The sequence below is a fragment of the Balaenoptera borealis genome (assembly GCF_965194805.1).
Source record: "Balaenoptera borealis genome assembly, chromosome: 8".
Lineage (NCBI taxonomy): Eukaryota > Metazoa > Chordata > Mammalia > Artiodactyla > Balaenopteridae > Balaenoptera > Balaenoptera borealis.
The window spans coordinates 39,592,383-39,618,359 of NC_138865.1; the positions used below are offsets into that span (position 1 = coordinate 39,592,383).

The window sequence follows — 25,977 nt, forward strand, 5'->3', positions numbered from 1 at the left end:
GAAATGAGCATGGAGAAATGGAATAGGATAAATTCTACCTCTTGACATCTTTATTGAAACAGGGCTGGTAGTCTATTGGACACTCGCAACAAGAGGCTTAAAACATATCAAACGATAATGAAACATAATTTCTAGGTTAACACCAAGATGAGAGCCACCATCTGCCACTTCTGCCACAGCCTCAAAGCTGGACAAAGACACATATTACGAGGCCACACATTTGGAGGGAGAGAGGCAGAAACTGAAGAGGCTCACGTGCAAAATGGAAAGCCAGAATGAATCCTCCAAACTTAAACAACAATAACAGTGTAAAACAGTGTGTGAAAACCCACATATCCTAAGACAAAACCTGGACAAAATGACTCCCTGTCTATGACCATTACTTATCTGGGATAATTTCTTTTAAGTTTAGAAGCTTAGAAAAGCTCCAATATCTCTCTTTAACCATTCATATACAAGCTGCCCTCCAAATATTAACTGTTTTCCAATTAACAAACTAAAGTGGATGGAATTGAAAACTCTCCATGATCATTCATTCCATCAATTAATATTTATCAACTGCCAACTTTGGCCTTGGCACTGGGTAAGTAATGATGAACAAGACCAATATGAACTCTGGAGCTCACAGTCTGGCCTCTATGTTCTAGATTGCACCATCAGGATTTGGTTATAGTGAACTGACAGAACAGATGAAAAAAAACCCTTTGGGGCTTCCCTGGTGGTGCAGTGGTTGAGAATCTGCCTGCCAATGCAGGGGACACGGGTTCGAGCCCTGGTCTGGGAAGATCCCACATGCCGCGGAGCAACTAGGCCCGTGAGCCACAATTACTGAGCCTGCGCGTCTGGAGCCTGTGCTCTGCAACAAGAGAGGCCGCGATAGTGAGAGGCCCGCGCACCGCGATGAAGAGTGGCCCCCGCTTGCCGCAACTAGAGAAAGCCCTCGCGCAGAGGCAAAGACCCAACACGGCCAAAAATAAATAAATAAATAAATAAATAAATAAATAAATAAATAAATAAATAAATAAATAAATAAACAAACCCAAAGTTAAAAAAAAAAAAAAAAAAAAACCCTATGAAGCTTACAGTCACATAGACCCATCTCCAAAGAACATAGCACAGCTCACTGTTGTATTCTAAGATCTAGGTTTAACTCCCTGATTTGGAATTTAGGGATCACCTTCCCATGGAAAGCAATGCCCTCAATGATGTTTGGGTTCTAGGGTTGATCCATAAATCTTGAGTTGCCCTGCACGCAGCTGCAGTGTGATTTTAAGAGATTTCTGGTTTGTGTTACCCTGGGAATCAGTTGAATCAATAGTATTAAACTGTAATTTATAATCCCAATGCTGCTACCATGGATTGAAACAGTGGAGGCTGAAGTGTGCAACGCTGGGGATGCAAAAAGCTGGAAACACCTATGAGTGGGCTGGCTGCCGTCCCTCAGTCTCAATCTGTCCCCCGGACAAGGGAATATGCATGGCGGTAGAATCTCCCCAAAGGTGCTTAGGAGGGCAAGAATTACATTTGGAATAGCTCATTTGCACATCAGCCATTGGCCTCTTACACAGAACCAAGGCACTGGTTCTGGCCAAGACTATGCACATTTCATACCGTTGTTACTCAGAAATCACAAGTGACATGTTTTCTGGTTATTTCAGGAAGTATAATAGTGTTTTTACACATTCTCCCCTTTTTAAGGTGTATGTTTTTTCAACAGCTCTAATAGCATTTAAAGTACATTAAGTTACATTAATTTGTTGATTGAAGCATAGTAGATATTTCAAGTGTACAGCAAGGTGATTCAGTTTTACATCTATATATGTGTGTGTGTGTATATATATACACACACAAGAATATATATATATATATATATATATATATATCTTTTTCAGATTCTTTTCCATTATAGGTTATTACAAGATACTGAATATAGTCCCCTATGCTACACAAGAGGTCCTTTTAACTTACATTGTTAAACACCACTTTTTAGGCAGTTTCATTGCATGAGCCTCATCTTCTCTTCTAGATCCCCCAAGTTACAACTCAGCATTTGACCAGTAAAACAAGAACCTCAACTCAGGCCCATTTTGTCCAAACCATGGCACAGTTAGACGTGTAGCTAAAAATAGAGAAAAAAAGCTACTCTAAACAAGAACCTGAGTCTCTGAGACAAAATTTTAAAAACAATTTTATTTATGTCTAAAAATAAGGGAGTAAAACATATGCTCTAGTAGTTACTGCCTGAAGAAAGCCATTTACTGGATCTGTGACAAGGTTAAGTAAAACCTTTCTTACTAATCATTACCGATACCCTTAGGTTATACCCGGAAAATGTAGGTGCTTCAGCAGTGGTCACCCCAAATTATCCAAATAAAATACTTTGTCAGTCTTAGTGACAGAGTCAGTATATGAAATACAATCTTCTCTGAAACAAAACGTCTGCCTTTTCTTCTCCTCCATCACTGCACTACAGAGAGTGAGTTCACATTTACAGATCATTCTTCTGTTGTTTTCTTAACACAAAGTGGGGGTGGGGAGTGACTCCCAAATATTGCTCCTAGGGTTCCCAAAGCCTTTCTGAGCTCCCAGTAGGACCTGAACATACCCCTTCTCTGAAGAGCCACAAGACAAAAGTTTCCAAGTCAACCCTCAAGACAGGAAAGTGACAGAGCTAGAATCTGGCTCTGTCCAGTAAACACCCTGCTTGGGGACATCCACCCCAAGTACCTCTAAGGAAAGAAAGTATCTGATGAGGATGAGGAGAACAAAATCCCATGGGAGGTGGCTAGCACACAGAGAGGAGCAGCCTACGCCAGACCTGGGCACCAGCCGAACACGGGGACCCAGAAAGGTCTTCGAAGCCATGGGTGGGTTTGGTTTGCAGTGCCTCTCCCACATCTTGTCACGCTTGGAAAGAGACCTGGGAACCCATGTTTATCCCACAGAAAGGTGATTCTCTGAGAATGCTTGGGAAAAAGCAGCATCCCTTGGAAACCATCAGAAATGCCCATTTCCAGGCCCACCACAGACCTATTAAATCAGAAACTCTCAGGGTAGCCCAGAAATCTGTGTTTTCACAAGCTCTCTAGGAGTTTCTGAGGCAAAGTCAAGTTTGCAAACCGCCACCATAGGATTAATTAAAATCACTATAGTACAGTCCCTCTCCCAAACCTTATTCATAATTGGAGAATGAGAGGTCTTTCCTCCTTCAAAAGAAATGTCAAGGATCAACAGGCCAAAGGGGGAGTCAGGAGGAGGTTTAGGTGTTTTTTTAAGGCCTAATTTACCACTGCTCCTCCTCATTCATTTCAGGTTTGGGAATCTTGGTCATGGGCACCAACAAAGGCTGAGGAAAAAGCATCAGAAATGGATCTGGGCTTCCCTGGTGGCGCAGTGGTTGAGAGTCTGCCTGCCAATGCAGGGGACATGGGTTCGAGCCCTGGTCTGGGAGGATCCCACATGCCGCGGAGCAACTAGCCCCGTGAGCCACGGCTGCTGAGCCTGTGCGTCTGGAGCCTGTGCTCTGCAATAAGAGAGGCCGCGATAGTGAGAGGCCCGTGCACCGCGATGAAGAGTGGCCCCCACTTGCCGCAACTAGAGAAAGCCCTTGCGCAGAGACAAGGACCCAACACAGTCAAAAATAAATAAATTAATTAATTAATTAAAAAAAAAAAAAGAAATGGATCTGATTCACCCCAGAGCCCGGCATACATTGGACAACTTATTGCTACTTAAACATCACTTTCAAGTAAGCAAATGACATTAATAGTAATTGTAATGAACCATACAGATCAAGAAAGCCCACCTGACTGTCTCCCCAACACAATTAAGAAAGACACCACTAAACCTTCCTCACAGATTTCCCAAGCGAGTGGCTATTTATAAGAGACCACGCAGAATTCAACGATAACATATGAGTCAATACATATGCTTAAATTTCAGAGCAAATGCTTTTTAAACACTGAAACTCTTGGCTACTTATATCACAAGAACATTTAAATATGTTTCCCCCATCCCCCAAAATGAATTTTCAATCCTCTAAAAGAGACCAATGGTCTATTGCGGGGCAACAGAGACCTTAATTTTTAATCGAGCACTAGGAACTTTTCCACTAAAATAAGAAGCCACTCATTCACAAAGCATCAATGTACCTCCAATGGCTGTTCTTATTTTGCTTCCCAACACTTTAAATTTCAAAAGGTGAGAATCTGAAAAGCAGCAGCAACACAAAAAGCACACCATGGAAATTCTAGAAGTCAAATGTACAACAGAAAGGACCTTTCTACACAAAATACATGCGTCCATAACTAGCCTACTGCCACCCAGCCTGGCCTGCCTTTCTGAAACAAAAGTAAAACTCGGGTACTATTTTTTTATACCATTATTAGGCACTTAAAACTCAAGAAACCAGTTCTGTGTCTTCTGGGACAGCTGTCCTCATTGGAAAGTGAGTAGTGTTGAATAATCAACATGATTTTGTTCTGTCTTGATTTGTAGTATCATAGCCTTATTGCTATTTTTTCAGCCTTCACCCCTAGTCATCGTAAATCTAGCTGCTTCCTTCTTTAGTGGTAATTAGCATTAGTCACAAGCCAAAAATGATTCCACATAAGAAGTAAAATAAACACAACCCTTCTTACCTTTCATGCCAAACTTGGAGTGTCTTGCCAACTTCAGCAGAAACAGCATTACCAGCAGACAAAATCCTACTACAGATGCAATTACCACCACAGCATAGACCTAGAGAAAGGAAGGGAGGGCAGTTATGATCTTGATAATTAGTTTCTTATATCCAGGTGATGCTGATTTTGATGGAGATGTTTAATATTTATTGAATACTTACTACCTGCTTTCCTAAGAACTTTATGGATATCAATTAATCTTTAACAACCCTAGGAAGATTTATGCAGGTCCTATTATTATCCCTACTCTACAAATGAGAAAAGGTAAGTTAAAGCTTATAAAAATAGGGATCCAATTGATATTATACAGATTAACATATACTAATACATCCTATCTTATTATATAATATATAGATAATAGGTATTTTATCTCTCCCCATCTATCTATCTACCTATGTACCTACCTACCTACCTATCTGGAGAGAGAAGTGAGAGAGAGAGTATATAAAACATGAATGACAAAACACTAATAATTTTTGAAGCTGCTGAAAGATACAAGGGGGTTCATCTCATGATTTTCTCTACCACTGTACATGTTTGAAAACCGTCCATGATAAAAAAAATTTTTTTAAGTTGGCTATTGTTGCTCTTAGAAGTCAGGGTGCCCTAGAGCAGTGAGTAGGTCTGGAAGGGAGCAGGAAGGCACTTGTGGGTGAGCGCAGCCTGTGAAAGCTCATGAGGTTGTAGACTTATGACATGTGAATTTTTCTGTATGTATGAGAAAGATCAATACAAAGTTGTTTTTTTAACTTAAAGGTGTAGCTGCAAGTTGTGAATCATACAAGTAGAGAGAGTAGATGCAGATCGTTGTGAATCCTGTCACAGCCCCAAGCTGGGGATCACAGAGGCACAAGTGCATAATGCTAAGTACACACTAACAATTTAGAAACAGTGATCGACACAGGACTATGTATCATCTTCCATTTTTGCTGTTTACCCCAAAGTCCCACTTCCAAAATAAATTTGTTTCTATAAACCAGGAGTTGGCAAACTTTTCCTGTAAAGGGTCATATAGTAAATATTTTAGGCTCTGGGGGCCTACAGTCTGTGTTGCAACTAGTCAACTCCCCTGCTGTAGTGTGAAAACAGCCACAGACAATATGCAAACAAATGGGCGTGTCTGTGTTCCAATAAAACTCTATTTACCACAACAGATGGATAGCTGGATTTGGATATAGTTTGCCTAAACTGTCCTAGATGTCCATACTGACTTAAATGTCTAAGTTTCATTTAATCCACATAACAGTCCATATGACATATTATTATTGTCCTCATCTGTGGTAATCATTAGTGTTGTTTCCCAAACATTTCTGTTTTCCTCTATGTTTCTCTTTGTAGGATTCACTTCCTGGTTCCTTGTGGTGAGATGGGTTCACGTGACTAGTTCTGGCCAATGAGTTGAGACTTGTATCACTGCCAGGAGGAGGATTTCACTGCTTACTGCAAGATCTTAGACTAAAGCAGTGGTTCTCAACCAAGGATAATGTTGCACCCAGGGGACATTTGGCAATTTGGAGTTGTCACAACTGGGAGAAAGGTGCTAATAGCATCTAGTGGGTTGACGCCAGGGATTCTGCTAAACATCCTGCAGTGCCCAGGACAGCCCCCCACAAAAAAATTATTCATCAATAATAATAGTGCCAAGGGTAGTGCTCTCTTTCTCTGTGCCATAATAAATGCTAACTTTTCAAAAGGCGTCTGCTTTGTCAGCCTCATCTTGGAATGAGGATGAGGCTGATAGAGCTCCCAGCCAATACACGTAATGAAGCAAGAAATAAACGTTTGTTGTTTTAAGCCACTGAAATTTGGGGGTTTTTGTTACTGCAGCAGCATAGCTTATCCTGACTGATATACCCAGCTTATAGTGAGAGGCAGTGTCAAGTGGAGATTAAGAATATGGATTGTTCCTGAGTTTGAAATTTAGATTTACCACTTATTAACTACATGGTTTCCAAATTACTTAACCTCTCAGCATCTCATAATCTTCATGTATAAAATAGAAAATATAATAACGTTACCTTGCAGGTTGTTATAAATCCTCAATTAGTCAATGCAGATAATGGTCTTGACACAGTGCTTACTATAATAAGTAATTAATTATGTTGGCTATGATGATGATGATAAAACTGAGATTTATAAAATAAATAAATAAATAAGCAGCCCAAGATCATACCTCTCAAACTTGGGATTGGAATCAAAGTCTGCCCAAGTATAAAATCGGTGATTTATGTGTGATTTACCCCCCACTACATTGCCTCTCCAAAGCATGTGGCTGAGAGTGAAGGCAGGATAATGAAAACATATGGCTAATCCCTCCACAGCACCTTCAGATGGGGTCAGATGGGGACAGCATTAAATAAGCTACAAAGCACAGAAAAGAGCACATGCCAAACAGTTGGCTAGGATGGAGCAAAGGTGTAATCATTCTCTCCTCTGGTGCTTCAGCTGTGAGTGGCTGTCCCACAGAATGCTTCTGCAGGTGTCTGAGTACAAACTTAACTCTGTCTCTGTGGCCTATATATAAATAGAATGGTAGTGATTCCTAAAAGGCTAGTTATAAATCAACTTGTTCTAACCAAGATCATTTCCCTCAAACTTACCTAATGATTTCAGATGTTTCTTTCTCAATCTTTATTTCTAACTAACATTTGCATGGGAAAGAGATCATAATATTTTAGCTATAAGTTTCTCTACCCTATTATTAAATCCCAAAATTCTACAGATGAAAGAAGAATTCATTAATAAACAAGTTCGAATACTATTTTATAGATAAGGATCCTGGGACAGAGAGACATTTGGAGGACTTGCCCTGAGTCCCAGGATCACTCTGCAGAACCACAGTACAGTCTTAACCACTTTGGAAAGTACTCAACTGGCATTCCAGAGATCTATGTCGTAATGAACCCAGGATACCTTGCCTTTACCAGCTGTGAGACCTCACATGTGCTTCACTTCTCCTAGCCTCTGTTTCCTCATTTGTACATGGGGATAATAATACCTGCCCTGCATTATCTATTTCATTAAAGAATATTTAAGTCCTCTTAGAAAATGGAAAGTTGTTCTTCTCCAGAAAAGCAGCTAAAGATCTGCTAACAAATATTTAAACCTATTGAAGCAGTTCTAAATGTGAAGAATCCTTTAATAAACAAAGACTCCTGTGACAATGAGAATAATAATTTCCTCAAAAACAAATTATTTGATAAATACAGAATTTCATGTACTCTGTGCATGTGTGTTGGGGTGGGGGTGGTCTTCACATGGGAGAAAAGCGGGAGTGAGTTTGTTTGTTTGTTTGTTTGGTTGTTTGGTTAGTTGTTTTTTATCTGAGGCTACCTCTCAGCATAGAACAAAGAGCTGCTCTCCTCTGAAAATCCAGCAGGGTTCATGAGGAGCATCTGTTAGACCAGAAAGGTGAATGCTTAAGGCTGTCTTGCAAATGCTCTGAAAACACCTTTGAATTTTGTATCAGCTCCCTGACTCTGAAACTCTTTCTCTAATCTAATGATCTTCCCTGTGATCAGGGACTGTTATGTATCAAATATTTGATCCACACATAATTTTAAAATTTTCTTTAAATTCTACAAAACATTGCCTTGCATGTCTCATGCAGATTTCTAAGGGCCACAGGTGGAGTCAAAACATACAGACTTTCAATGAAGATTATTTTCACTGATCTTGCCTTCCAATGACCCTCCTATAGGTAGTTCAAACATCGAGATATGCCAATTGGGGGCTTAAATTTATCATTTGGATCCAAAAGAGAAAACTGAAGTTGGTATATAATTTTTAGTAATTGGAATACATACACATCTGTGGGCTTAACACATGTTCCTTGGATTCCTTACATATGCAAACAACATTCTCAAACCAAGAAACATTAAGTGGTTTGGTATGAGAGTAAAAACTGAAATGAATGCATAAGGCAGGAATTAGAAAACATTCTGCAGTTGATTTAACACAGCAGTTTTCCTTGTTATTTCAATGCAATGCACATAGTCATCTGTGGAAATGTGTGTGTGTGTGTGTGTGTGTGTGTGGTGTGTCTCCAAATACTGGATGTGCATATTTTGAGTTGCAGTTAAGTTGTATCTATTTATGAGCCTCCTGGTCCCACTTCATGGCCCTGGTTTAAATATCCATCACATCTCTTTATCATTGCACCAGACACCTAAATCATCATCACCCCACTTCTAATCCCTCTCTTCTGCAACCCATTCTATAGTGTTCATCATTAGTCTAATCACCTCCTAGGTGCCAGGCACTATTCTAAGGACTAGGGATACAGCCATGAAAAACACTGACCGGGTTGCCTATACTAAGAATCTTACTAAAGAATCAGGGAAGGGAAAAAGATATTAAACATGTAAACAAATAAATAATCAAGGTAATTACACACAATAATAACTGCTCAGAAGAAAATGAAACAGGGTAATGGCTGCTGCTGGCCACCCTAGCTAAAGCTATGTGATGACCATTGGGAAGTGCATACCTTCTAGAGAGAACGGTAAATGTGAAGGCTGTGAGACAAGAGTAAGCCTGGAGCATGCAAGAGAGTATTTTAAAAAGATAGTTGGTAAACAGTGAAGAGAGTATGGAGATGAAGTCAGAGAGACAGACAAGGTCAAGATATGTAGGGCCCTGTTAACCACCATGAGGAGTTGGTTTCTATAACAAAAGTTTTATTACAATGCATTGGGAAGACTCTGAGAATGATAATAAAAGAGTGATCACTCAAGGGAGAAGGCTCAAGGGTAGTGTAAGAAGATCCTAAACTCATCTCCTACCATGGACACAGCAAATCTTTCAACTAAAGATGAAATAATTCCCTCAGAAAGGGACCGGAAAACTACATGAACAAAGCCTCCACTTGTGCCATCACAAGTATAAAACGTGGGAATAGGGAGTAAAAAAGATAAAGCTTTGGAATGTGTTCAAATTTAAATTGTTACCAACTTAAAATAGGCTACTACTTACATAGAATGTTATATGTGAACCTCATAATAACCACAAAGGAAAAACTTATAGTAAATACAGGAAAAAAATGATAAGGGAATCTAAACATAACACTAAAGGAAACCACCAAAACACAAGGTAAGAGAGAAAGAGAATAAGAAAGGAACTACAAAGACAGCCATAAAACAACTAACAAAATGACAGCAATACATACTGGTCAATAATTACTTTAAATGTAAATGGACTAAATTCACCAATTAAAAGAGCAACTGAAGGGATAAAAAAGCATGGTCTATCTATATGTTGCCTACAACATACTCACTTCAGAAGAAAGAATACACAAAGACTGAAAATGAAGAGATGGAAAAAGATATTCCAGGCAAATGGAAATAAAAAGAAAGCTGAAATAATAGACAAAACAAACACAGTAATAAAAGACAAAGGGCATTACATAATGATAAAGGGGTCAATCCAGCAAGAAGATATAACATTTACAAATGTATATGAACCCAACACAGGAGCACCAAGATACATAGAGCAAATATTAATGTACTTAAAGGGAGAAATTGAGAGTAATGCAATAATAGTAGGGGACTTTAACACCCCACTTACACCAATGGATAGATTATCCAAACAGAAAATTAATAAGGAAAGATCAGACTTTGACACATACCAGATGACCTTACTAGACATACACAGAACATTCCATCCAAAAGCAGTAGATATACATTCTTCTCAAGTGCACATGGAAGATTCTCCAAGATAGATCACATGTTAGGTCACTAAACAAGTCTTAATAAATGCAAGAGGATTAAAATCATATCAAGCATCTTCTCCACTGACAATTGCATGAAACTGGAAATCAATCACAAGAAAAAAATGGGAAAAACTACAAAAACGTGAAGATTAAGCAACATACTACTAAACAACCAATGGGTCTTTGAAGAAATAAAAGGAGAAATTTTAAAAAATACATAGCAACGAATAAAAACAGAAATACAACATACCAAAATCTTTGGAATGCAGCAAAAGTGGTTACAAGAGGGAAGTTCATAGCAATACAGGCCAACTTCAAGACACTAGAAAAATCCCAAATAAGCAGTCTAACTTTACACCTAAAGGAACTAGAAAAAGAATAACAAATGAAGCCCATTATTAGTAGAAGGAAGGAAATAATAAAAATCAGAGCAGAAAAAAGTAAAGACTGAAAAACAGAAAAGATCAATAAAACTAAGAGCTGGTTCTTTAAAAAAAATAAACAAAATCAATAGAATTTTAGCTAGACTAATAAAAAAGAGAGGTGACTCATATATAAAATCAGAAATGAAAGAGAAATAACAATGACACCATAGAAAAACAAAGGATCATAAGAGATTATTAAAAACAATTATTTGCCAAAATATTGGACAACCTAGAACAAATGGATAAACTCCTAGAAACACAATTTTCCAAGACTGAATTATGAAGAAAAAGAAAATCTGTATAGACAAATTACTAGTAAGGGAATTGAAACGGCAATCAAAATTCTCTCAACAAACAAAAGCCCAGGACAAGAGGGCTTCAATGGCAAATTCTACAAAACATTCCAAGAATACTTAAGACCTATCCTTCTCAAATCCTTCCAGAAAATTGAAGAGGAAGGAAGCCTTCCAAACACATTCTACAAAGCTAGCATTTTCCTGATACCAAAACAAGACAAGGACACCACAAAAAAAGAGAGAATTACCGGCCAATATTCTTGATGAACACAGATGCAAAAATCCTCAACGAATATTAGCAAAACATATCCAATAATGCATTAAAAGGATCATACACCACAATGAAATATAATTTATTCCAGGGATTCAAGGATGGTTCAATATCTGCAAATCAATCAATGTGATATATAACATTAACAAGATGAAGGGTAAACCATCACATGATCATCTCAATAAATGAAGAAAAAAGCACCTGACAAAATTCAACATCCACTTATGATAACAACTCAACAAAGTGCGTACAGAGGGAACATACTTCAACATAATAAAGACCATATATGACAAACCCACAGCTAACATCATACTCAGTGGTGAAAAGCAGAAAGCTTTTCCTCTAAGATCAGGAACAAGACAAGGATGCCCACTCTTGCCACTTTCATTCAACATAGGGTTGGAAGTCCTAGTCACAGAAATTAGGCAAGAAAAAGAAATAAAAGGCATCCAAATCAGAAAGGAGGAAGTAAAACTGTCATGATTTTCAGATGACATGATAAAATGTATGGCATTTCTATACACTAATAATGATCTATCAGAAAGAGAAATTAAGAAAATAATCCCATTTACAATTGCACCAAAAGAATAAAATACCTAGGAATAAATTTAACCAAAAGTGAAAGACCAACACACTGAAAACTATAAGACCCTGACGAAAGAAATTGAAAAAGACACAAATAAGTGGAAAGATATTCCATATTCATGAACTGGAAGAATTAATATTGTTAAAATGTCCATAGTACCCAAAGTAATCTACAGATTCAGTGTAATCCCTATCAAAATTCCAATGGCATATCTCATAGACCTAGGACAAATAATCCTAAAATCTGAATAGTGCCACTAAAGAACCCAAATAGCCAAAACTATTATGAGAAAGAAGAACAAAGCTGGAGGTATCTCACTCCCTGATTTCAAACTGTACTACAAAACTATAGTAATCAAAACAATATAGTACTGGCACAAAAACAGACACAGATCAAGAGAACAGCAGCGAGAACCCAGAAATAAACCCATACATATATGGACAGTTAATTTACAACAAGGGAGCAAAGAACATACAGTGGAAAAAGGATAGTCTCTTCAATAAATGGTGCAGGGAAAACTGGACAGCCACATGCAAAAGAATGAAACTAGACCACTATCTCATGCCACACACAAAAATTAACTCAAAATGGATTAAAGATTTGAATGTAAGACCTGAAACCATAAAATTCTTAGAGGAAAACATAAGCAGTAACCTCATTGACATTAGTTTTAACAATGTTTTTGTGGATCTGAATCCAAAGGAAAAGGAAGCAAAAGCAAAAATAAACGAATGGTACTACATCAAACTAAAAAGCTTCTGCACAGTGAAGGAAACCATTATCAAAATAAAAATTCAACCTCCTGAGTGGAAGAAGATATTTGCAAATCACATATCTGATAAGGGGTTAATATCCAAAATATATAAAGAACTCATACAACTCAACAATAGAAAAACAAAGAACCAGATTAAAAATGTGCAGGAGATCTGAATAGACATTTTTTCCAAAGACATACAGATGGCCAATAAGCACATGAAAAGATGTTCAACATCACTAATTATTAAGTAAATGCAAATCAGAACCGCAATGAGATATCACCTCACACCTGTTAGTATGGCTATTATTGAAAAGCAAGAAACAACAAATGTTGTCAAGGATGCTGAGAAAAGGGAATCCTCATACACTGTTGGTGCGGCTGTAAATTAGTGCAGCCACTATGTAAAACAGTATGGAGATTCCTGAAAAACTTAAAAATAGAACTACCATATGACCCAGCTATTCCACTTCTGGCTATTTATACAAGAACACGAAAACACTAATTCAAAAGGATATATGCACCTGTATGTTCAATGCAGCACTATTTACAATATCCAAGATGTAGTAACAACCTAAGTGTCCATCAATAGACAAATGGATAAAGAAGATTGGAATATTTCCAATGGAAATGGAATGGAATGGAATATTACTCAGCCATTAAAAACAATGATATCCTGCCATTTGTGACAACATGGATGGACCTTGAAGGTATTACGTTAACTGAAATAAGTCAGACAGAGAAAGACAAATACCATATGATTTCACTCATTTGTAGAATCAAAAAAAAAAAAAACACAAAACAAGCAAACAAAGAAAACAAAACAGAAACAGACTCATAGATACAGAGATCAGATTAGTGGTTACCAGAGAGGAAGGCGGCTGGGGGTGGGCAAAATGGGTAAATGTGGTCAACTGTATGGTGACGGATAGTAACTAGACTTGTGGGGATGATCACTTTGTAGTGTATTCAGATGTTGAATCACAAGGTAGTACAGATGAAACTTATAAAATAAAAAACTTATTAACAAAAGTCACTCGGGCTGCTATATGGAGAAAGGCCAGAAGATCACAAGAGTGGGAAGGGGGACAGGGTAGGAGGCTTTGGCAGTCATCCAGGAACAAGCAATTGTGGCAAACTTTCTCGGCAAAGGGCCAGATGGTAAATATTTCCAGCACTGCAGGCCATACAGACTTTGCTACAACTACTCCACATGCCCCTGTAGCACAAAAGTAGCCACAGATGATATGTAAATAGGTATGACTGTGTTCCAATAAAACTTTATTTATGGACCCTGACATGTGACTTTCATAAAATTTTCATTTGTCACAAAATGTCACCCTTCTTTTGATTTTTTTTTCAAACCACTTAAAAATGTAAAAACTATTCTTAGCCTGCAGACTGCCCCCAAACAGGCATAAGCCAGACTTGGCCCGAGGACCATAGTTTGCCAGCCTCTGGGTTAGCCTGTGGCTGAGGCTGGGGAGGTGGGGAGATATGGATGGGTTGGTGGTTTACAAGGAGGCAGAACTCACGGGATGTTAGACTGGGCGCACAAGACAGGGAGGAAAAGAAAGGAATGGAGGAATCTGCTGGGTTTTGACCTGAGCAGCTGAGAGACCAGCCCCGCCACACAGTCCTGGGGAGATGCAGCTCTGCTGCTCACTCACGCCCCCTTCAATGCTCCTCCCTGCGCCATAAAGCTAACCACCTGGCACTGTGGTTCAAGACCTCATGGCCCTGCATCGGACCACCCTCCCTCATACGCCTTACCTTCCAAGCAAGAATGCTTCCAGACTGCAGGCTCAGGCTCACACACCCAAAATGCCCTGCCCTTCGTTTCCGCTATGTCCAAATCCCAGGCATTTCCGCACAGGCCATGGAAAATGCCACCTGTCCCACAAAGACTCCTCTGGCTCTCCCAGCAGGAAGGAAAAGGGCGCCTGCCCCTCTCCTTCGCTCTCTCGCATTGCCTTGCTCAGCCTCTGTTTGTAATTTAGGTACTAATATTCACATCTCAGGCCTCTGACTTAAGTGTAAGCTCCAAAGGGACAGATATGTGTTTCATTCGTATGTTTATATCCCCCCACGGCCAGTCCCTTCCAGAACCTACTGGATTCCTTATGTTTGGTGGTCACTGAAATTTTTATTAAAATATTTACGGAGACAGGTGTGGAGACAGGAAGAACTCTACATGTCCCTGAATGAGAAAGCTGGTTTCTTGCTCTTCTAGTAATAATCTTTTAAAGGACAGATATTTAAAACAGGAATCACCAGCAGTAGGTCAGAAACTCTATGGTACATGTATCACTCTCTTAAACCTTTCCATTTGTTCCTCCACACTTCAACACTCTATTTATATCTGAACAATAAAAATGTTTTGTTGAAAGACTCGCACTGAAGCAGCTCCATTCCTCCAGCATTCAAGCATCCAAAATGCTCAGAACCATTCTACGAAACACCTAAGTATCCCACTCACCGAGAGATGTTCCCGACCGGTTTTGTCAGCAACATCTGTGGAAGGGATTTCATTACTTCTGTTCGTGGTGTCCCCAATGTCATTTGCCGCAGTCCCATAATCTTAAATTGGAGAAAGAGGAAAAAGAAGGAAGCATGAAGTTGTCATTAGGCTGCCAACAAACATGAGGCCACAGTACAACCCAGAATGAAGCAAGACAAATTACAAGATTCCAAACCACTGACAGTGTGGCTGGGGAGAAGCGTGACCCGCCGTTGGGTTAAATCCATTGCAGCATTAGGACTGTGCGATGCCAAAATTATATTCAACTCAGATCTTTACATCATTGTTTTGTTTGGTCAACTTCCAAGCCAGGTCTAGGATTTTTCTTTGCACATAATATATTCCTTTTTTTGATAAAGTATTTAATGAAAATACAAAAGAGAATCGATCATGTAAGAGTCAGATTTATAGACCTGGAAGGGTCTTTGGAAATCGAGTCTAACCACAAGTTTTACAGCTGCAGAATGAGAGCTAAGGGATGTTAAATGACTAGTCTAAAGTCAACTGGCAAGAAGGCAACAGAGTTTAGACGTGAACCAGACTTGAAATCAGCAGCTCTGATTTCCGAGGCAGAAGCACTCAAGGTAGAATGTGGAATCGGCACCAATAGGGGACTTCGGTCCACATCTGAACTTTTTTAAAGAGTTCTGAATTGCCAATATATCAGTTTCAGAATTAATGTATAGGGAACTTCACCAATACAACATTTAGAATTGTGAGGGTATGTTCTCAGTTCTCAAATGTAGTTGCTCTTCTGAATCAATTTTAGTCTACAGGGATCAGGATACAAGTAAATGATTTTTTTGTAGGCAAAGTTTTTATTAACAATATTACATATAAAAGTCATAAAAAGTTTTTGGTAAACTTATTGCAGACCACGTTGTTTATAAATTTTTGTATTTTTATTCTAAATAGGTATGGTGCCTTCAATTTCCATCCTGAACAAACAACCTCATTAAGTTAGCCCTAGCTAATCTTCCCTTGGTAGAATTATCAAGCTGGCCTCAGGACAACCAATTTAAATTATAATTTTATTAGCAGAGTGTTCCTTTGAATGTGAATGAAAATTAACAGAAAAAGCATATATTTTCTATCTGTAGCTGTTTTATTTTTAACTGCAAAACTACATTCTCACCATTTTCATTTTGAATATATTAGAACTTTTTAATATTTCAATCAAACAGTAGGAGATATCATTTATTTGCTTACTTTCCCTTTTCATATTATATCCAGCTACTCATGCAAAATTAAACCACTAAAGTATCTATAGTTTAATATCATGACATTGTAGCCCAAAGATCCAAAGTGTGATCTGGGACCAATGGGAAAGATGACATTTTTAGAGTCTTAAAAGTTATTGGAAAGGAGTCCAAAACATAATTTTAAAACTGAAAATCACAATTCAAACATATTTCTCTGTGACACAATTTGACATACTCTTTCTTTAAGCCATATCAAAACAAATAAAAATAAAAATACACAAATCATATGCACAAAATTATCCAAACCACAGCTTGGAGGAAAGATGGCTTACCATGCATAAAGCAGGTAAAGACAATGTAATTCCCTAGTTAAAATTAGCTCAAGTTAAATATACACACATATAATAATCATACAGAGAATTGTTTTATATTAAAATTATAAACTATATTTATATTAAAAATATAAATATACACATTTGTCAAGGTGTGTATATAAAATTAAAGAATAGATTTTATAGAATAAATATATAAATGTATCTTTTTAATCAATGTAAGTTTTAATCAATCTTAAATTTTAAGCCAAGTGTTTAAATTTAGCCTGCCACTTCCCCAAACGGAAGCCTCCTGGTCATGAAGGTGGTTTGAAAACTGTTAAAGATGGATTTTCATACCTAGTAAAACATCCCTGGAATTCAATTAAAATAGCAAAGTAAAGATAAGATATTTGGTAAGCTAATATAGTGAATCTTTTGGTTTCTCCCTTTCCACATTCCTGAGAGAACCCCATTTTATTCAAGGGGATCAAGCACATCCTCTGGGGAAGCTGATCGAAACTCCAGGGGTGGGTCTAGTTAGTCAAGGGTAATCCAGCCCTCTTATCAGTATTGGAGGCAAAAATGGACCATGACCCAACTGAGTCTTGAATCAGATACAAGGAGGGCTTGGTGGAGGTCTCTGGGAAAGTTCTCTTTCTTTTGGAACACTTTCAAAAGCTCTTCCCTTTCTCTCATCAATGTGAATGACTCATCTTAAAACCATAAGAGAAACCAGCCTTCAGTGAAGCCAGCACAATGGGCAGGAGAGTGCAGAGATAAAAAAAAACTTGGATCCCTGATGACATGGTTGAGCTGCTTGTTTCACCAACCTTAAAACGTGCCCTGCCTCTGAGGCTCCTGTGTGTGAGCCAGCCTTCCTCAATTTGTAAGAAACATAATTTAGAATTGGGTTTACTGTCACAGCCAGAAACTGATACACCTCCCTTTTCTTGGTAGTCATGGCTTTTAAACAGGTAATTAGTTCCCAATTATGGAAACAAAATGTCTGTTACAGCGGAATGGATTTACTACTTCCAAGAACAAGCAGGAGAGAGAAAATGTTATTTACAGGCATTGTAAATATCAAGGGAAAACAGCCATCAATACTGAATGATTTTTGAAATATTATTTTGGCCTATGTCATGCTTGAAGTGTATATTTAACTGAGCTTAAAGTCCTTCTTTTAATTGTTTTATTTCATTTTAGACAAACATTTTGAAAAAAATACAAAATACAGACCACAGGATAGCTACCTTCATAAATTACATCAGGATAATTTGGGTTTGCACCTAAAAAGAAAACAAAACAAAGATATCTTGTTAAGTAAGCATTTGAAGTTAAAAAATTACTAACTTATACCCACTAAAATCGGCTAAATATACATTGAAGGTTTTCTAATTGAAGACTATTTTATAGGACAGGGGAATAAAATCTGAAATTCTAGGTTTGCTTCATGTTAACCTTGTTGCTCTCTCCAAGCCCACAACCTCCATCCCTCCTCCAAAAAAGGAAAGAGAAGGATAAACAGAATTTACAAATCACTTTAGCAAGAAAATATTCAACAATCAATGAATTATGACCATTTCCTTTTTTTAAAACTGTTTCTATTAAACACTTGGTCATTTTAATTGTAATTTTGGTATTTTTATTCCAGAAACAGATCATTTCTATACCACTTTTGTTATTCTCTGATGGTTTGGGGGTTACTTTCAAGCTATGTTTTGGCAGATCCATTTGTATTCACAAACACGTTATTAACCAGCCTGGATAATAATACCTAAAGCACAATTTTGCTCTCCACTTGGTCTTCAGGGACATTTCCATGACAGAATAAACCCCCTTTTTTTTTTTTTACCCTAATACAGCATAGAAAAATAAATGTACTTTCTCTACTGAGATTATAAATAAATGTTATATCACAGAGAAATTCAAGAGTATATCATTTAAATTTTTTGGATGTGTCTTTAGTCTCCAAGATGGTCAGAATATTCATTTAAAAATATTCCTAAGAGAATTTGCAAAAAAAGAAAAATTTTTTAACTTTTTAAAATCACTGTCAAAAAGAACCGGTGACAAAAAAACATTTGATACTTACTCTTCACTCAGAACTAACTGGGTGTCTATATGAAAGCCTGCTTGCAATTAAAATTAAATTTTGATGTAATATTTAAGTGATTACAAAATGAACTTCCAAAGCCACTTTCTATGCTTTTAGTCTTTCCTTACCATGTGAAAAAGTAAAATTTGTAAACCATAAAGTTTACTTGGTTCTCATTTCATTTCTGAACCCTTAGCAGAAAAATACTTAAAATAAGTGAAACTTGAGCCAAGTTTCTGTTCATGTATTCCCCAGTGAAGAATCAAGGTTAGTCTAAATGAAGAGCCAAATAAAAGTAGTCCTAATGCTAAATTAGAATTTCAACACAGTTCAACTAGAAGAATATCTATTTTCGCAGGGGAAAAATTAAGTAGATTGTTGGGCACTTCGATTCAGGGATGCTACATACTGCCACGCAGTCCATGCTTTGTACAACGCTAGGGGGCACCATTAATGGCATCAACCATTCTATGTTAATGGAACCATCTGAAATTGTGCAGTGCACAACCTGTGCAGCCACTTCTGATGAATTCATGCTAAGTTATCGATTCCAGTCATTTTTCAATTGTATTTTGAGTTTTATAACCTCAAACACCACTTCAAAGTAGCTTTGAGTTACAAAATGCCAATATACATTGTCAGAATTATTTGTACCTGATATGACATTCCTGAGAAGGATCTTGAAAGCTGCCCTGCAGGTTGAGGGGTAATTCAGTGAATAAAGCAGGAGAATATCCCAGTAGCAGCCCTGGGAATATCATTTGCAGGACACCCACTCATCCCCTGAAGTCCTTTCTCTTTGCAAAGTCCCTGGACCTAATGGTGTCCCCTCAAGGTGAGGATTTTCCACCCCTGCTGAAGGAAAGGTTCTATAATCCCAAGAGAGCAAGTCATTCTTTGAACTGCTCAGTAATCCGTTACTTTAGAAGATCCCACTCAGATCCCCTTCTCACTGTGCCCTCAACCTACCATCTGAATCTGCAAGGCATCCGCCCAATAGAGTCTACTCTTCACTTCTAGACCTGACTCCAGGTCCCCGGGACCCAGAGTTCCCTCAACACAGGCCCCACACACACTTGCTGGGACTAGTCAGCCTCTCCCCTACCTTGGTCAACTCCAGGTGGCCTCACCATGAGTGTGAGCGCCCTCCCTCTGACTCAAGACCCCAAGGGTGGGGTGAGGACTGAGCGAGGACGGGTGGGCTGAGGTGTCCACACGCATACCCACCCCTTCTCATTATACCTCTCACCATGTAGCCAGAGGTACAGGACAGGGGCCATGGCCGGGACCAGCTCTACCAAAACCACTATGTTCTGGCTTGGAACTCCAAGAGTCTGAGAATTTGATCTTCAAACCCAGGCTTCCAGGTCATTATAAACATACATTTGCCAAGGTAGGAGGATAGAACCTATTTAACAATTCCTTAACTGGATTTATGTTTTTTAAGTATTTGGATATAAGTATGTGGACCCTCATTTGTACTAGATTAACCAACCAACCAACCAAGATTGCCTGAGGCCAAGGAGTTTAAGTTTTAAAACTGGAATAGTTCCAAACAAATCCTTTCAATTTGTCCAGGATGAGGGCTTTCCCTGGACATAGGACTTGTAGTGCTAAAATTGGGACCAGTCAGTCACCCTGATTTATTTTCATGCTCTCAGCAACCCCACATGTAGTCACCACCTGATTCCATAAGAAAGTAAAAAGACTCAGAGGATTCAGAGCCAGATGTATCTAAACCACACACGTGAAAGGGCTTCAGTGAATATGACTGACATACAGGTGTATTCAGACTCATCGCAGAAAGGGAACACCCAAACACATTACTCACACAAAGCCCCAGGAAGATCGAAAATGTCGAATCAATTCAATTTAGCAAATGTCAGGTACAGAAAACTGGGATTTGGGGTGGGATCAAAAGGAAATCGGTTAGCTCAGAATCTGGAAAACAGGTCCTTTTCCAGACTTCCGATTCATATCAGTGCATGCCTTTTCTACCAAATTCACCATCAAAACCATTAGGTCATGTCTACACTTTCTGAAAAGCACTATATTTTCCTAGTTTCATTGTCCCAGATGCATGAGAAGTATTGTCATTTCACTTTCATTGTCAGGATCAGCCAAATTTAGTGCAAGATTATGAAACTCACAGAAAGACAATGTAGGAGGAACAATAATGGTTTTTTTTTTTTCTTCCCTACCATACTGTACTATGTCTGATGAGGACCTACTCATCAAAAGAAAGAAATGCCTCTTTCTGTACGAAGGTTTAGGAGGCCTGCCATGTGGACGGATGCACAGACCTGGACTTTATGAAAAGCCAGGGTCACATTACTCCAGCTGACCCCAGCTTATCAAGCAGATTATTTTGCTTCTAGCAACTTCTCAGTCAAGCTAACCTCCACTGAGGTTTACACGTCAATAGCACAGTAGTTATTAACATCATTTTAAATGCAGACACAGGAAAAAAAAATCACCATTTCCTTTTCGGACTTTTGGCAATGGTCAGATTTTGAAGATACCCTGTCATTTTAAAGTCTAATTTACTTAGTTTAAATTCATTCATTATGTACCATTATATGCTAAAGGTAGGAACCGCTGTTGGAGATAATCAGGATTAAAAGGTGAGTGAGAGGGCTTCCCTGGTGGCGCAGTGGTTGAGAATCTGCCTGCCAATGCAGGGGACACAGGTTTGAACCCTGGTCTGGGAAGATCCCACGTGCCACGGAGCAGCTGGGCCCGTGAGCCACAATGACTGAGCCTGCGTGTCTGAAACCCGTGCTCCGCAACAAGAGAGGCCGTGATAGTGAGAGGCCCGCGCACCACGATGAAGAGTGGCCCCCGCTTGCCACAACTAGAGAAAGCCCTCGCACAGAAACGAAGACCCGACACGGCCATAAATAAATAAATTAAAAAAAAAAAAAAAAAGGTGAGTGAGAAAAGACAAACACGAGCTAGGAGGGAAAAAGCCAGTGAAAAGAGAATGAATGAAAGATAAATGCACTTGAGTAATGCACTTGTCGTGGAGATTTGAGAAGGGTTATGTTTCCTTAAAGACTATCCGAGTAGCTCTGTTTAAGTAAGAAATCTCAGACAGAGGTAGCAGAGGTGGCCTCAAGACCTAATGCTTCATGTTGGGAATCTCCAGAATAAAATATGGACTTCCTGGAACTCCCTTAACCCACTGACATTCTGAACAAGCAGCAGGCCATCTCTATCTCCGTCTCTACCTCTGCTCACTCAAGAGCAGAAGCTACACCAACCAAAACCAGACGAGTGTCAATGTCTGCTTGTCTGATGTTCAAGCACTATCTTCCCCAAGAGTCTGCTGAGCATCTCCAGGTACTACACTCACTAGTATCTCGTTCTCTTTTTTTTAAATTAAAACAATAAGAATAGCAACCATTTATTTGTCCTACTTCTTCAATTTGGGCAGCACTTAGTGGGCTCCACGTGATGTTGACTGGGGCAGTCCAGCTGGGACTGCAAGATCCAAATTGGCTTCCCTTCCCTCCATGCCCCTCGGCTGGTATGACTGGGACAGCTGGGGGCTGGCTGGGCTTCTCTCCGTATCTTCGTAATCCTCCACGACCTCTTTCCCAAGGTTGGTGCTTATCTCCAGCCAACCTAAAGTCTAGACTCAGAACTGGCACAGTGTTATTTCTGCCATTTGCTATTGGCCAAAAAAAGTCAAAAGGTCAACCAAAACTCAAGCGGAGGGAAAAAGGACTGCTTCTCTTTATGGTCTGAGAAGATGGGTGCAACAAATTCTTCTATTTCTGTCAGTACCTCGTTCTTGACCCAAGGCATGTGGTCAGGAATTATGGGAAGAGGACTAAGGTCCAGAGCACAGCCTGAAATCTGAAATGCCCCAAGTGAAAAGAACAATGGAAACTGTATTACAACCACACACACACTCCTGACAAAGCTTCGTATTCAACATGCCATGTCTGCACCTGCAAGAGACAGACCCTTTGGGCATTTAGGCTTCTAAACATGGATGATAAAATCATTTTGCTCCCCTCAACAATATCAAACCAAAGCACTCCGCCATCCTCTTAATTCCATGCTAAATGACTTAACACCAGGACCTGTTTACTTCCATTTTCTAATCTCATTTATAGCTGGTGAGTAAATCTTATGACTTTATATAAATCTTCATGAGAAAATCTTTATGACTTTTTAACTGTAAAACTCTACAGTAAAAGGAAAAACACATTTGTAGGATTAAAAAAAAATTGTGGGAAGATAGGTAGCTTGACCAGAGGGTTCACTTTCCATTCTGCTCTAAAGATAAAAATAATAGTGGAGGCCAGGAGACACATCTGTTTCTTTCCTTTAAGCTTTTCGTCTCTCTCTAATGCTCTAAAAAAAAAAAAATTTTTAAAGACTTTTCTTGCAATTCTTTTTGCAGACTCTTTTTAGTGTGATCTTAAAAAATATTTCAAAGAATTCCATATGATAAAGGCATAGCAAAAGATTTGTTCTTTTCAAATAAACTGCCCTTGCTTTGTCAACAGTGTTTCCTAACTCAAGGCAGTCTGCCTTTTGATTTCCAGATCCTTCTCCTCTTCCCTGTCTAAATGGCAGGCTGAACTCGGGGCCTGAAAACGTCGGGGGTTCGGACGTCTGGGTTTTCTTTCTGGCTGAACCACTACTGTGCCATGAAGCACTGGGAGCCTCTTCTCATTTTTCTGTAACAAAGGAGTCTTCATCCGACAGAAGAGGATAATGGCATTGGCTTGGCAACTCCTCAGGAGCTTCAGGAGGCATAATTAATTACCATTAGTACTCTTGAGACAAAAAGAGCTATTTAAGTATAAATCTTAATTATCATGATTATTATGAGTCTATAGCTGAACCATACCCTTCTCCGTTTTTAAGGCAGAAAAGCAGGTAAAACTTTCTGTCCTTTCACTCCCAGGACAAGACATGGGTCCTGACAAATGGCCTTAAGAACAAGTAGTGGGGCGCTTTATATTTTCTTAATGTGTAACATTTGGAGAAATTTCCCCACCGCACATTCTTTGGCTTAAGTACACCAAATCTAAACCGGCCAGTTCGAGGGCAATTCTAAGTGCTGTAGAGAGCTCTAGTTCATCCAGACGTCATGAATCTTTGGATAAAACGGCACAAATGAAAAGCTGTGGGGAAAATTCTTCCAATATTTATAGTTTGCTCCTGACGTGCATTTTGCATAGGAGGCAACTGCTCCCGAATTAGGCAGCATAAGTCATTGACTCCCACTGCTTGTGTGAATGAGCATTCTTGAGCTGTGACATTCTTCCTGAATGAGTGGGCCTTAAAGGCACTCTTTATGTACAGCCTAAAGAGTGGAAAGCTTTAAAACCCGGGTGTTTTATCATCTAGTGCTCTGGCTAGGCTTGTTCCAAGCCTAAAGTATTAATCATTTGAGTAATGATTTCAACAAGAGAATCTACTCTTAAGCAATCAACGTGTTCACGTTTACAGTAATATCTGACCTTGAAAATTCTTAGAACTTGTGCTATCTAATCAGAAGATGCTAGCAAAGGCTCCAGGTTTCTTCCTCATGGCACTCACAAGCAATCTCTCTGCCATGAATTTCTGCTTAGAATTGTGCTTAAAATGTACCCTCACCACTCCTAGTCTCCACTCAGTCTCCACTCACACATTCGTGTTCATGAAGGGACTTCTCTATAGGTGGGATTGAATTCCAGTGACATCCACATAATGGATCAATTTCATCTTAGACAAGTCTTATTTTTGACCGGTAAGCTAAATAGGATACAGCAGAATCTTCAGAGAATCCTCAGATAACCCCATGCTTTCTATGTGTGTGCCTGCACTGCTGTCTCTACTTATTCACTCTCCCAAGCCTCCTTAAGCCATCCTACCTTTTGCCAAGCCCAATTAGAGTGCATCTCTGTGCACCAACTATTCCATATTTTTATCATTATTGCTGGTTAATACCCTTGGAGAGTCAGTGAGGTAACCTCGATGGATGCCTGACCAGTTCTTCCAGGGCTCACACACCCCCCACCACCACCACTGACCCTGGCTAGGTTCTGCAGAGCAGAAGCAAACTACCCTTACTACTCAAAGTGTGATCCATGGATTTTGAGCACCATCTGGGAGCTTGTTAGAAATGCAGACTCTAAGCCCTTCTCCAGACTCATGGCATCAGAATCTGCATTTAACAGGACCCCCAGGAGATCTAATTGCTCATCAAAGCTTGAGAAACCCTGGTTTACAACTCCGTGGCAAGTTTGACCAAAGTCAAAAGGCCCCAGTGGACATAAATGATAGTAATTTTTTCAGTGAAGCATAGAGCAAACCTAAATATTGAGGGGCGAGGGCAGCGACTGCAGAAAATATTAGGGGTAAGGGCAAGAGGTGTGTTTTGTCCCCAGTGGCACATGTCTGGACCCCACTCCAAATGGGGAGAGGGAGGAGAGAGCTTAGACACCTGAGAGAGCTCACATTCACCCACCCTCTCTAGGAGCCCGACGCTGACTTAGTCTTCTCCTGAAAGGGCCAAGTCTAGAAAGCTCATGTAGTCAGGGGGCAGAGTCTGGAGGTCCTCTTCTCTGGGCAAGCCCAAGCCTCTAGATGAGGGAGGACATCTCTCTTTTCTGAGAGAAAAGCGGTTCTGGTCAGCAAGTTTCTTCCTAAAGGCTACAGAGCATAAGCACAAAGGGATGCGAGGATGGGTACCTTGTCATTATGCCCTCACACGTCCCTCAGGAGAGTACCACACCGAGCTCCTCCCTGTGCTGGGTCAGGTAGCCTGAGGGCACTCCCAGACATGCGCATCTTCACAACCACCTTCTAAGGAGGTGCTAGAACCCTACATTTTACAGAGAAGCAACGCTAGGTTCAGAGGTGGTAAGAAAATCACTCAAAGCCACACAGGTCGTGAAAGACAGAACTCTTCTGTGAATCAGATCTGAGTTCCAAACCCAGCCCCTTCCCCCTGTGCCAAGCTTCCTTTGGAATAATGAGGAGAGGGGGAAAACTATGCCTAAATTCCAAGCTCAGACACCAGATATGAATGAGTCATTTGGATCAACAGCAAGAGACAGGAGTTATCTCATTAAAAGTAAAATTTTTGAGGTTCTACCTATTCCACTTAGTTT

At 39.4% G+C, this 25,977-nt stretch overlaps 1 protein-coding gene across 11 annotated transcripts in view; it reads right to left on the reverse strand.

Moving 5' to 3' along the window:
* The window catches only part of NTRK2 (neurotrophic receptor tyrosine kinase 2), a 409,783-nt gene that overhangs the window by 318,468 nt on the left and 65,338 nt on the right, over window positions 1-25,977 (reverse strand). For all 11 annotated transcript variants that reach the window (XM_082401158.1, XM_082401155.1, XM_082401159.1 and 8 more), the window contains 3 exons: window positions 18,015-18,050; window positions 15,204-15,304; window positions 4,641-4,740 (listed from right to left, as the gene is read on the reverse strand). In XM_082401158.1, coding sequence (XP_082257284.1) covers window positions 4,641-4,740; window positions 15,204-15,304; window positions 18,015-18,050 — 237 coding nt within the window. The remainder of the gene's footprint in view (window positions 1-4,640; window positions 4,741-15,203; window positions 15,305-18,014; window positions 18,051-25,977) is intronic.